Here is a 13,409-nt window from a genome sequence, read left to right as displayed (position 1 = left end):
AGGCTAGTGAATGCCCTGTTGGACAGTGCACACTGGGGGTGCTTCTTAAAGCACAGGAGGCTAGGCCTGGTGGCTCATGCCTATAATCCCAGCACTTTGGGAGGCTGAGGTGAAAGGACCACTTGAGCTCAGGAGTTCAAGACCAGCCTGGTTATATAGCAAGACCCCATCTCTACAAAAAATGTAAAACTTAGCCAGGTATGATGGCACACACCCATGGTCCCAGCTACTCAGGAGGCTGAGGTGGGAGGATCCCTTGAGCCCAGGGAGGTCAAGGCTGCAGTGAGCTATGATTGTGCCACAGTACTCCAGCCTCGGCGACAGAGTAAGATCCCATCTCCAAAAAAACGAAACAAAACAAAACAAGAGAGAGAGAAAAGAAAAACAGCAGTGATGAAATAGGTGAACAGAATTCATTAAATAGTTTTAACTTCCAGCTGTAGGCTCTGGGAATCTCTAGGGTGAATTACTTAGAGTCTTCTGGACCAGAGCTACCCGAATTTAACTCCTGGATTCAAGCAATCTTCCCATCTCAGCCTCCTAAAGTGCTGGGTTTATAGGCATGAGCCACTGCACCTGGCAGCCTGCAGTTTTTTAAAAAGCAAGCATTCTTTTATTGTTGAGCACTTGCTATTCACCAGGCACTGGGCTAGAACAGAGAGAATTTAAAGATGACTAGGACATGGTTCCTGATTTTAGGGAAGAGCTCAGCATCTCGTGGTGACAAAATTAATGAACAATGCATATAAAACCAGAGCAGGCTGGGCACGGTGGCTCATGCCTATAATCCAAGCACCTTGGGAGGCCAAGGCAGGCAGATCACTTGAGGCCAGGAGTTCAAGACTAGCCTGGCCAACATAGTGAAACCCTGTCTCTACTAAAAATACAAAAATTAGCCAGGTGTGGTGATGCATGCCTGTAATCCCAGCTACTCAAGAGGCTGAGGCAGGAGAATCACTTGAACTTGGGAGGCAGAGGTTGCAGTGAGCTAAGATGGTGGCACTGCACTCCAGCCTGGGCAACAGAGCGAGACTCTATCTCAAAACAAAACAAACAAACACACAAAAAACACAGAAAACCAAAGGCAGAGGTCACGAGATGGCACAAAAAAAGATGGCTAAGCTCACCACCTCTACCCCTGACTCATTCTCTCAGCTAATCAAGTCCTTTTGGACCTCATCACCATCTCCGTTTACTCATGGTCCACTGTCTGTCAGGAACTGGAAGGATGGCCCAAAGGTTGAAACATTTGTCTTGCTCATCCCTAAAAACCACAGCAGCGGGAGGCAGGCAGGCAGCTGGCTCCAAGAAGAGGCAAGGGCCATGGGGAGAGATCTTGCGTCAGCCAAACTGCAACTTCTAGGCTGCATTTTCCCAAGGATGACAATTCCAAGAATCTCACTCATGCCTTCATTCAGATCTAGCACATTCCAAAGCTAAATGCAGGCTGGGCGTGGTGGCTCATGCCTGTAATCCCAGCACTTTGGGAGGACAAGGCAGGCAGATCGCTTGAGCTCGGGAGTTTGAGACCAGCCTGGGCAATATAGTGAAGCCTCGTCTCTACAAAAAGTACAGAAAAATTAGCTGGGGATCATGGTGCATGCCCGCAGTCCCAGCTACTTGGGAGACTGAGATAGGAGGATGGCTTGAGCCCCAGAAGCAGTGAGCCGAGACTGCACCACTGCATTCCAGGTTGGGTGACACAGCCAGACTATCTCAAAAGAAACAACAAAAAAAAGTGAAAGCTAAATGCAAATGATTTCTGAATTATCCACATACGTTGTTCCCACCCAAATCCAAAGGATGAAAAGTTAGCCACAACAATGTATACTTGTTCATATACTTTTATGCAAACATTTCCAATGTATTTTTTTTTTCAAGGAGTCTTGCTCTGTTGACCAGTCTGCAGTGCAGTGGTGCAATCTCGGTTCACTGCAACCTCTGCCTCCCGGGTTCAAGCAATTCTCCTGCTTCAGCCACCTGAGAAGCTGGGATTACAGGCACACACCATCACACCTGACTAATTTTTGTATTTTTAATAGAGACAGGGTTTCACCATGTTGGCCAGGCTGGTCTTGAACTCCTAACCTCATGATCTGCCTGCCTTGGCCTCCCAACGTGCTGAAATTACAGGCATGAGTCACCGCGCCTGGCCCCAATGCATTTTTTAAAAAATAAATGCATCCACTCCACTGCTTTCAATCTGACTGGGAATAGCTTAGGGCATAGACTAGATTCTGTGTTTTATTTTTATTTCTCTACTGACTTTTGTGTAACGCCCTGCTCAAATAGCTTCCTAGTCGGCTGAATGTCCCTTTCTCACACAAACTGCAGTTTCCAACTGTATCTGGTGTTTGTCTTTCTTTTTTCTGAGACAGAATATTGCTGTCACCCAGACTGGAGTACAGTGGTGTGATCTCGGCTCACTGCAATCTTTGGCTCCCGGGTTCAAGCCATTCTCCTGCCTCAGCCTCCTGAGTAGTTGGGATTATAGGCGCTCGCCACCATGCCCGGATAATTTTTGTATTTTTAGTAGAGACAGGGTTTCACTATGTTGCCCAGGCTGGTCTTGAACTCCTCACCTCAGGTGATCAACCCGCCTCGGCCTCCCAAAGTGCTGGGATTACAGGCATGACCCCTGCGCCCGGCCTGTTTCTGGTGTTTTTCTGACCACATCCTGTGCTAAAGACTGGTCAATGTATTATGGAATTTGTTGCCCTGTCCTAGCCGTAGTACAACACAAAACAGAATATTCTGGAAAAGAGGCCAGTAGTAGGCATTTCTGCACAGATGAACACGCCGAAGGAAGCTGAAGGAAATTCGGGGTCAGAGAGTCCAAGCCCCAAGAGTGGGTCCTGCATGTCCACATGCAGAGAAGGCCACCAGGCTTGGGCATGAGACCACCAAACTTGCGTATGGACACCTGCAATGTGCACCGTCATCTTTCAGAGTTGGATGCTTGTCTTGAAATGCCCTGAGTCTCAGAATGCTGGTGCTTATGTCTCCCAGGGAAGTGAGGGGAGCCTGCTGGGAGGTATGGGGAGGAGAGGCGCTGGCGAGAGGGGGACCAGCTGAGGCTTGTCAGGGAAGCGTTAGGGGCTGATGGTCTGGAGGCACCACAGTTCTTGGCAGAAAGGAGCCTGGAAGTGTGGCCACTCCCCCTGCTAGTGGAACAGGACTCTGTGAGTTTCTCATGTGGACTTGGGTGACAACCAGTCCTGGGTGACAACCAATCCTGACCAGCTTGTTCCCATGGCTGCCAACTCAACAACAGACACGAGCCCTTCCTCCTCAGCAGAAATCGTGCCCATGAGCCAGCCCAGCTCCAAGTAGCAGACAGGACTGGACCAAGGACTGGCCAGGGCCATGGCCACAGTCCAGTGGCTGCCAAAGAGGTTAGACCTGTCTCTGGGCTTTTGGAGGCCTGTGCTTCAGGAGGGAGGCCAGTAGGAAGGGGCAGTGCATGGTCTTTCTGCTCAGATGTGAAACCACCCACTTGGAAAATATCTAGGAGGCCAGGTGTGGTAGCTCACGCCTGTAATCCCAGAACTTTGGGAGACTGAGTTGGGAAGACGCCTTGAGGCTGGTAGTTCAAGAACAGCCTGGGTAACACAGTGAGACTCCCAGCTCTGCAAAAAATATTTAAAAAATCAGCCGGATGTGGTGGTGCGTGCCTGTAGTCCCAGCTACTTGCGAGGCTGAGGTGGGAGGATCACTTGAGCCTAGTAGTTTGAGGTTGCAGTGAGCTGTAATATGCCACTGCAGTCCAACCTGGGTGACAGAGCAAGATCTCTCTCTCTCTTTTTTTTTTTTTTTTTTTGAGATGAAGTCTTGCTGTGTCACCCAGGGTGGAGTGCAGTGGCACGATCTTGGTTCATTGCAACCTCTACCTCCTGGGTTCAAGCAATTCTCCTGCCTCAGCCTCCCAAGTAACTGGGATTACAGGCATAAGCCACCATGCCTGGCTAATTTTTGTATTTTTATTAGAGACAGGGTTTCACCATGTTGGCCAGACTGGTCTTTAACTTCTGGCCTCAAGTGATGGGCCCACCTTAGCCTCCCAAAGTCCTGGGATTACAGGTGTGAGTCACCGTGCCCAGCTGAGACCATGTCTCTTAAAAAGAAAAATACTGAAGAGGTTCAGTCCCTCCCTGCATGAGGGATGGAGAGACCAGAGATGGGGTGTGAATGTCTCCATTTTCCTGCCCCTTGTGCCACACACTTTGCAGGGAGAGGACTGGGAATTAGGTAGTTCCCATGAGAGCCTGGCTTAGACGGGAGGGAAGAGACTCACCCGTTTGGAAGAGGTTGAGTTCACACTCCAGGTAGTCAAACATCTCCACTGTTAACTGGAAACTGGACCCAAGAGGAAAGAGAGCTTACACTCCACAGCCTGAGGCCGGTCTGTTACCTGTCCCCTCCCCCGCGCTCTACACTACTGCCTCCAGTCTCCAATGCTCACGTGCGTGCGCAAACACACACACAACTCCAGCTCCAAGTCTTAGCCTCATGAATATTATGGCCATGCAGCCTGGTGAAGAGTCAACAGTGACAGTGACAGGTCGGGAGTGGTGGCTCACGCCTGTCATCCCAGCACTTTGGGAGGCCAAAGTGGGCAGATCACCTGAGGTCCGGAGTTCGAGACCAGCCTGGCCAACACGGCGGAATCCCATCTCTACTAAAAATACAAAAATTAGCCGGGTGTGATGGCGCATGCCTGTAATCCCAGCTACTCGGGAGGCTGAGGCAGGAGAAACACTTGAACCTGGGAGGTGGAGACTGCAGTAAGCTGAGATTGAGCCACTGCACTCCAGCCTGGGCAACAGGGTGAGACTGCTTCTCAAAAAACAAAAACGAAAACAGTGACAGTGACAGAGCGAGAGGATAGTTACCAGTGTTGGAGTCAGAGGGCAGAAAGCGAGACAGACAGGAAAGCTCTGGGGTGTAAAATAGCCAGGCAGGAGTTCTGGATAAGGCACCACCAATAAATAAGTGGCCCCAAGGCCAAGTCACCCAGGGGCTTTGGTCCCCACCCCAGCCACGCCCTCCCACCCCCCCAATCAGGCCCTCCATGACCCTATGAGAAGTGTCGGCATTCACAAAAGCTTTCTCCCTCCCTGGGCTCAGGGCAGGAGCCACTTACAAGTTGTTCACGTCACTTTCTCCAGCCTCATCCAGCTGGCGGTCACTCATCTGCAGGTTGCCTGGGAACCTGGGATTCTGGAAGGGAGGCAGAGGAAGGGAGTCAGGACAGGAGACATGAAGAGCTCTCTCTCAGCCAGGCGTGGTGGCACACGCCTGTGGTCCCAGCTACTTGGGAGGCCGAGGCGGGAGGATCGCTTGAGCCCAGTAGTTCAAGGCTACAGTTCAAGGCCACTGCACTCCAGCCTGGTTACTAAGACCCTACCTCAAAACAAACAAAAAAGAAAAAAAAGAAAAACCAGCTGGTATCATCAATCATTGCTGAGTATCTATAGCATGATCCTGTCATCTGTGTGGTTTGTCCCTGTGGCAAAGGGAAAAGGCTGCAGAGATGGGTGGCCATTCCATCATGGGGCATCTTCATGTACAAGTGGATACTTTAGGCTCTAGGCTGGGCGCGGTGGCTCACACCTATAATCCCAGCACTTTGGAGGCCAAGGTAGGTGGATCACTTGAGGTCAGGAGTTAGAGACCAGGCTGGCCAACATGGTGAAACCCTGTCTCAACTAAAAATACAAAAATTAGCCGGGGGTGGTGGCGCATGCCTGTAGTCCCAGCTCCTTGGGAGGCTGAGGCAGGAGAATTGCTTGAACCTGGGAGGTGGAGGTTGCAGTGAACTGAGATGGAACCACCGCACTCCAGCCTGGGCAACAGAGTGAGACTCCCTCTCCCCCCGCAAAAAAAAGAAAAAAAAAATCCCCATTGCAGACTTCGCTCCTGGGCTCCATGGTGCCAAGGCCTCTGAGGCTTGACCTGGCACCTGGGACACAGTTTTCCTTTGCCCCAAGTCATGCACCCTGAGATTACAACCTCTGATCTCAATTTCAGCACCTTCACCTCTACTCCATCCCCAGCTATGCACACCCACTCCAGACTCCACCATCACCTAAAACATCCCTGCCTAGAACTCTCCACTACAGCATCTCCCTCTCTAGCCGCATCACCCAGGCCTCTGCCCTTCCAGTCCTCTCCTGCCCTCAAGCCCACCCACTACTCACACTTCTGTCTCAGAGATAGCCAGTCCCCTCCTGCTCCCTCTGCTCCCCATCTCTCTGCCTGCCTTTGCTTCCTGGCTCAGTCTCGACATCATGACTGGTGGCCTGGTTCCACTTCTCTATGCCCTGCCTGCCTTTCCACCACACTGCTTTGAAGACCTGCTGAGAGCCTGGGTCCTTGTCATCGGCTCTACACCTAGGGCCGGCTGCCAACTGTCCCTGGAGAAAGACTCACAGCTGGTGTCACTATGCGTTCATGCTCTCTGGCCTGAACGTCCGTCTCAGTTAGCTTGGGCAGTTATAACAAGATACCACACACTGGGTGGCTTAACCCATAGACAGTGTCTCGCAGTTCTGGAGGCCGGGGAGTCCAAAGTCAAGGTGTTGACAGATTTGGTCCCTGGTGAGGGCTCATGCTGGTTACGTTGCTTACATGGCAGAGGAGGCGAAAGCAAACTCTCTCCTGTTTCTCTCTCTTTTTTAATTTTTTAGAGACATGGCCTCACTGTTGCCCATGCTGAAGTGCAGTGGCATGCCATCGCTCACTGCAGCCTCGAATTCCTGGGCTCAAGCGATCCTCCACCTTAGCCTCCTGAGTAGCTGGTACTACAGGCATATACCCTCATGTGGGCTAACTTTTTTTTTTTTTTTTGGTATTTTTAGTAGCGATGGGGTTTCACCACATTGACCAGGCTGGTCTTGAATTCCTGACCTCAGGTGATCCGCCTGCCTCAGCCTCCCAAAGTGCTGGGATTACAGGCGTGAGCCACTGCACCCGGCCAGAGAATGAATTTTTCTTTAATGTGTGTGGGATATTTTTGCTGTTGTTGTTTTCAAGATGGACTCTCACTCTGTCGCCCAGGCTGGAGTGCAATGACATGATATCAGCTCGCTGCAACCTCAGCCCCTTGGGTTCAAGCAATTCTCCTGTCTCAGCCTTCCGAGTAGCTGGAACTAACAGGCACACACCACCATGCCCGGCTAATTTTTTTGTATTTTTAGTGGAGATGGGGTTTCACTATGTTGCCCAGGCTGATCCTGAACTCCTGACCTCACGTGATCCACCCGCCTCAACCTCCCAAAGTGCTGGGATTACAAGCGTGAGCCACCGCACCCAGCTAAAAAAAATTTTTTTTTAAGAGACAGGGTCTCACTGTGTTGCCCAGGCTGGTCTCACCTCAAGCCGTGGCCTCCCCAAATGCTGGGATTGCAGGTGTGAGCCACTCTGCCCAGCCTCCTTCCCCACTCTTATATCACTAATTGCTAAAAACTGGAAAAGTCCTTTGCTCCTCCATGCTTAGACAATACCAGCTTCCCCATTTTCTCTGCTTTCTAAAACCAGGAAAAACAAGACAGCAGTGAGCTCGAGAGCCTTTGGAAGCAAAGCCAGCTGCATCCTCATTCGACCCCAATTCTCCAAGCCTACGTGACCATTCCCTTCTGCCCTTCCATGCTATTAACAGCTAGGGGCCTGGCCATTGGCGCCGGCTGCTTCTGATGCCGCTGAACTCTGCTGTCTTTCTATACACAAGGGAAAGGGACTCCCTTGGCCTCTATCACCCCTGCAGTGCCACTGCCCTAGCTCCCATCCCAGTCCCCTTCCTCCCTAACCATCTTCCCAGTCTTGCTTTCTCCACACCCTCCCTTCTCTCCTTTTCCACCTAAAATCCTACCCTAGGCCCTTCCTCCTCCCACTTCACATTTAACACTGTACTTTTTTTTTTTTTTTTTTTTTTTTTGAGAGAGAGTCTTGCTCCGTCACCCAGGCTGGAGTGCAACCTCTGCCTTCCAGATTCAAGCCATTCCCAAGCCTCAGCCTCCTGAGTAGCTGGGATTACAGGTGCGTGCCACCACGCCCAGCTAATGTTTGTGTTTTTAGTAGAGATAGGGGTTTCACTATGTTGGTCAGGCTGGTCTCCAACTCCTGGCCTCAAGTGATCCTCCTGCCTTGGCCTCCCATGGTGTTGGGATTAGAGGCGTGAGCCACCACACCCACCAGTTCAATTTAACACTTTCAAAACCTCTACTCCCATCTTTTTTTTTTTTTTTTGAGATGGAGTCTTGCTCTGTTGCCCAGTCTGGAGTGCAGTAGCAGCATCTTGGCTCACTGCAACCTCTGCCTCCCAGTTTCAAGTGATTCTCCTGCCTCAGCCTCCTGAGTAGCTGGGAGTACAGGCGTGAGCTAATTTCTTTTTGTATTTTTAGTACAGATGAGTTTTGCCACGTTGGCCAGGCTGGTCTTGAACTGCTGACCTCAGACGATCCGCCCACCTCGGCCTCCCAAAGTGCTGGGATGACAGGTGTGAGCCACTGCGCCCAGCCCCAGAAGATCTTAAATCCAATTCTCACCTTTCCCCACCTCCTCATGACACCTTTACCAGAGCCCTTTCCTTGCTCCAATCACAGGCTACAAGCCCCCTCCCCTCCACACCCTGAGCCTCTCCCTCCTGCTTCTTTGCCTTGCAATCCAGCCTGAGGGCAGCCCACTCCCCGCCTAGGCCTCTGACACCGTGGCCTGGCCCAGCCTCAGTTCTGGTTTATGTTGCTTCCTATGTGCCCACCCCTCTGCCTGACCCCCTGTTGTCTCCCACAGTTGCCAGACCCCTGCACACCCCTCAGCTGTTCCCCTCCCCGACCTCACAGTATCCATCACGTCACCTTATTCTCTCTTTTTTCTGGGAGACAGGGCCTCACTCTGTTGCCCAGGTGGGAGGGCAGTGACGTGATCATAGCTCACTGCATCCTTGACCTCCCAGGCTCAAGGCATCCTCCCACCTCAGCCTCCCGAGTAGCTGGGACCACAGTTGCGTGCTACCACGCCCGGCTAATTTTTTAACTTTTTGTAGAGACAGGGTCTCCCTATGTTGCCCAGGCTGGAACTCCTGGGTTTAAGCAATCCGCCCTGCTTGGCCTCCCAAAGTGCTGGGATTATAGGCACGAGCAACCCCACCCAGCCTCGTTTCCTGCCAATCTTCAGGCAGTCCCTGCTTCTTTGTCCCATGGACAACTGTCCTAATTCTGGCTCTCATCATTGTCCTCACTGGCCACCTGGATCTTTTAAACCCACTTTGGAAAAGTGGACTTAAAATGTGGAGTGGTCCATGTCATTGCTTTACAGCCTGATCTCCAATGGGTCCAAGGTGCGACTCAGGGGGGTGCTGAGGCCTCTGTGACTGAGATGCTGTTTTCCACCTTGCCCAGCCTCACACCAGAGTGGATCTAAGCCAGGCATGGTGGCGAGTATCTGTGGTCCCAGCAACTCGGGAGACTGGGGCAGGAGGATCTCTTGAGCCCAGGAATTTGAGGCTGCAGTGAGCTAAGGTGATCCACCTCCAGCCTGGCCAACATGGTGAAATCCCGTCTCTACTAAAAATACAAAAAATTAGCCAGGCGTGGTGGCTCGTGCCTGTAGTCCCAGCTCCTTGGGAGGCTGAGACATGAGAATTGCCTGAACCCAGGAGGTAGAGGTGGCAGTGAGATGAGATCGTGCCACACTGCACTCCAGCCTAAGTGACAGAGTGAGACTCCATCTCAAAAAAATAAAATTAAATTAAAATTAAATAAAAAAATTAAAAGACGGGTCTGTAGGGGAGCTTGCTATAGAAATTGTAGGAATTGCTGGGTGCCATGGCTCACGCCTGTAATCCCAGCACTTTGAGAGGCCAAGGAGGGTGGATCACCTAAGGTCAGGAGTTCGAGACCAACCTGACAAAATCCTATCTCTACTGAAAAAAAAAATACAAAATTAGCCAGGCATGGTAGTGTATGCCTGTAGTACCCAGCTACTCAGGAGGCTGAGGCAGGAGAATGGCCTGAACCCGGGAGGCGGAGCTTGCAGTGAGCTGAGATCCGGCCACTGTACTCCAGCCTGGGCCACAGAGCAAGACTCCGTCTCAAAAAAAACCAAAAACAAACAAACAAAAAAAAACAGTAAAAAACCTGTAATCCCAGCACTTTGGGAGGCCGAGGCGGGTGGATCACGAGGTCAGGAGATTGAGACCATCCTGGCTAACACGGTGAAACCCCGTCTCTACTAAAAATACAAAAAACTTAGCCAGGTGTGGTGGCGGGCGCCTGTAGTCCCAGCTACTCGGAAGGCTGAGGCAGAGCTTGTAGTGAGCCGAGACTGCGCCACTACACTCCAGCCTGGGCAACAGAGTGAGACTCCGTCTCAAAAAAAAAAAAAAACCAGTAAAATCAATGCTTCTGTAATGCTTTCATAAGGCAATCTAGTGGCTAGGGTTACCCTTTCTTTTTTATGTTTTTTTGAGACAGTGTCTCACTCTGTCGCCCAGGCTGGAGTACAGTGGCGTGATTTTGGCTCACTGCAACCTCCGCCTCCTGGTCTTGGGTTCAAGCAATTCTCCTGCTTCAGCCTCCCGAGTAGCTGGGATTACAGGCATGCATCACCACCACGGGTAATTTTTGTACTTTTAGTAGAGACGGGGTTTCACCATGTTGGCCAGGCCAGTCTTGAACCCCTGACCTCATGTGATCTGTCTGCCTGGGTCTCCCAAACAGCTAGGATTATAGGTGTGAGCCACCATGCCTGGCCAGTTGTTCTTTCTAGTTGCAAAATGGGGAACAAAGGGTGCAGAAGACATGTGCCAAAATCCCAGCCCTCATCACGTCCTGTGGGCCTGGCAATGGCTTTCCTCTCCCACAGCTGGGGTACATGATGTACACACTTCCTCAGAAGCCTGGGCTGTCTATTACCTGAAAGAGCCGACAACTGAGCCCAGGGAGGGGCTGAGGGGATACAGCAGGGGAGGTGGTGGTGGCGGAAGAATTGTCCGCAGAGACTCACTTTGGTGTGGTACTCCATCTTGGTTCTCAGCAGTTTCAGGTAGATGCTGCACAGCTGGCCATACCCCTCGCTCAGGTGGCCCTTTCAGGAAGAGGAGGGGAAGCAGAGTCAACAACAAGAACATGACGGTCGCGAGATCTGAGGCCAGAAATTCTCTGGTAAAGAATCTACTTTCTTCTTTTTTTTTTCTCCCCTTTATGTTATTTATTTAGAGATGGGATCTAGCTCTCTTGCCCAGGCTGGAATGCAGTGGCATGATCTCTGCTCACTGCAGCCTCTGCCTCCTGGGTTCAAGTGATTCTCCTGCCTCAGTCTCCTGAGTAGTTGGGATTACAGGCATGTGCCACCATGCCTGGTCAATTTTTGTATTTTTAGTAGAGATATGGTTTTACCATGTTGCCCAGGCTGGTCTCAAACTCCTGGCCTCGAGTGATCCGCCTGCCTGGGCCTCCCAAAAGGCTGGGATTACGCTACAGGTGTGAGCACCATGCCTAGCTAATTTTTGTTGTTTTTAGTAGAGATGGGGTTTCACCATGTTGACCAGACTAGTCCTGAACTTCTGACCTCAGGTGATCCACCCACCTCTGACTCCCAAAGTGCTGGGATTACAGGTGTGAGCCACCGCACCCAGCCATCTACCTTTATTCTTAAATGTAAATAGAATCAATCTATTTTTCTTGCTTAATATGCTGCAATTTTATTCAACTTCTTAAACTTTCTTTCATTATTTTTAGTGACCGACCAGTATTATTGTAATTTATTGAACTGACTCAATAAATTCAAATGGGCTGAAGCCAATTCAAACGGCTGAAATGTTTGCTATCATACACCATTTCAATGAACATCCTTAAAGCACAATCCTTTGTACAAACATAAGGACTTCCTTTGATAAATTTTGGACAAAGCTGCCTACTTAAGAATGTTGACTCTGTCCAAGCATGGTGGCTCATGCCTGTAATCCCAGCACTTTGGGAGACCGAGGTGGGCGGATCACTTGAGGTCAGGAGCTCAAGACCAGGCTGGCCAACATGGTGAAACCCCGTCTCTACAAAAAATACAAAAATTAGCTGGGTGTGATGGTGCATGCCTGTAGTCCCAGCTACTTGGGAGGCTGAGGCAGGAGAATCACTTGAACCTGGGAGGGAGAGGTTGCAGTGAGCCAAGATTGTGTCACTGCACTCCAGCCTGGGTGACAGAGCGAGACTCCATCTCAAAATAAAGAAGATGAGTCTCCCACCTTTGGCAAAATCATAGTCTGCCTGTGGGCTCTTTTCTTCCATGTCCCTATCTAAGAACAGTGGAGGGAATATGTCTTCCAGATGGATTCAATAGACGAATAGCATCTACACTATTTACACATGGGATGGGGTCCTGAAGTAGAATCTGTCAGCCAGGCATGGTGGCTCATGCCTGTAATCCCAGCACTTTGGGAGGCCGAGGAGGGAGGATTGCTCGAGCTCAGGAGTTTGAGACCAGCCTGGCCAACATGGCGAAAACCCACGTCTACAAAAAATTAAAAAATTAGCCGGGCGTGGTGGTGTGCACCTGTGGTCCCGGCTATTCAGGAGACTGAAGTGGGAGGATCGCTTGAGCCGGGGAAGTTGAGGCTGCAGTGAGCTGTGATCATGTCACCGTACCTCCAGCCTTGATGACAGAGCAAGAAACTGTCTCAAAACATCGCCACCATCAGCAGCACACACACACAAGACTGTCTCCTTGGTACAGGGGAAGTACAGGTAAAAAATAAAATAACAAACGCTTGTACTCCTGCACTGAGGAAGTCCTCCCAAGGGACTATGAAGAATTCTGCAGCCTCAAATCACCACTGTGATCCGGGGAGGAAAATCTGCCCTAAATTCACAAAACCTTTAGCTGAGAATTTAATTTCGAGTGATCTCAATGGAAGCAAATGCCAATTCTCTCTGGAGGAACCTGCCTTCATTACAGACTTCAAAGAATTCCCCATAGATAAAATTCCAAGGAAGATGAGCAGCTTAGAGTAGAAAATAACCGAACATAAAGAAAACTACACCGCACGGGCAAAATGCACCAAAAGTGACAGAGGACAGAAACAAATCTCTAAAGACCTTAGCTAGGCCGGGCGCAGTGGCTTGCACCTGTAATCCCAGCACTTTGGGAGGCCAAGGTGGGCAGATCACGAGGTCAGGAGATCAAGACCATCCTGGCTAACATGGTGAAACCCCGTCTCTACTAAAAATACAAAAAATTAGCTGGTTGTGGTGGTGGGCGCCTGTAGTTCTGGCTACTCAGGAGGTTGAGGCGGGAGAATGGCGTGAACCCGGGAGGCAGAGCTTGCAGTGAGCCGAGATTGCACCACTGCACTCCAGCCTGGGTGACAGAGCGAGACTCTGTCTCAAAAAAAAAAAATAGATAATAGAATTACA

The 13,409-nt window shown here is 50.6% G+C and overlaps 1 protein-coding gene across 6 annotated transcripts in view; it reads right to left on the bottom strand.

Moving 5' to 3' along the window:
• Positions 1 to 13,409, bottom strand: part of HIP1 (huntingtin interacting protein 1) — a 218,444-nt gene that overhangs the window by 49,448 nt on the left and 155,587 nt on the right. For all 6 annotated transcript variants that reach the window (XM_033192730.1, XM_033192726.1, XM_033192727.1 and 3 more), the window contains 3 exons: positions 11,005 to 11,085; positions 5,144 to 5,220; positions 4,295 to 4,356 (listed from right to left, as the gene is read on the bottom strand). In XM_033192730.1, the coding sequence (XP_033048621.1) occupies positions 4,295 to 4,356; positions 5,144 to 5,220; positions 11,005 to 11,085 (220 nt within the window). The remainder of the gene's footprint in view (positions 1 to 4,294; positions 4,357 to 5,143; positions 5,221 to 11,004; positions 11,086 to 13,409) is intronic.

The sequence above is a fragment of the Trachypithecus francoisi genome, unplaced genomic scaffold, assembly GCF_009764315.1.
Source record: "Trachypithecus francoisi isolate TF-2019V2 unplaced genomic scaffold, Tfra_2.0 Lachesis_group4, whole genome shotgun sequence".
NCBI lineage: Eukaryota > Metazoa > Chordata > Mammalia > Primates > Cercopithecidae > Trachypithecus > Trachypithecus francoisi.
The sequence above is the reverse complement of the archived record's forward strand: the minus strand, read 5'-3'. Positions and strand labels throughout refer to the sequence as shown.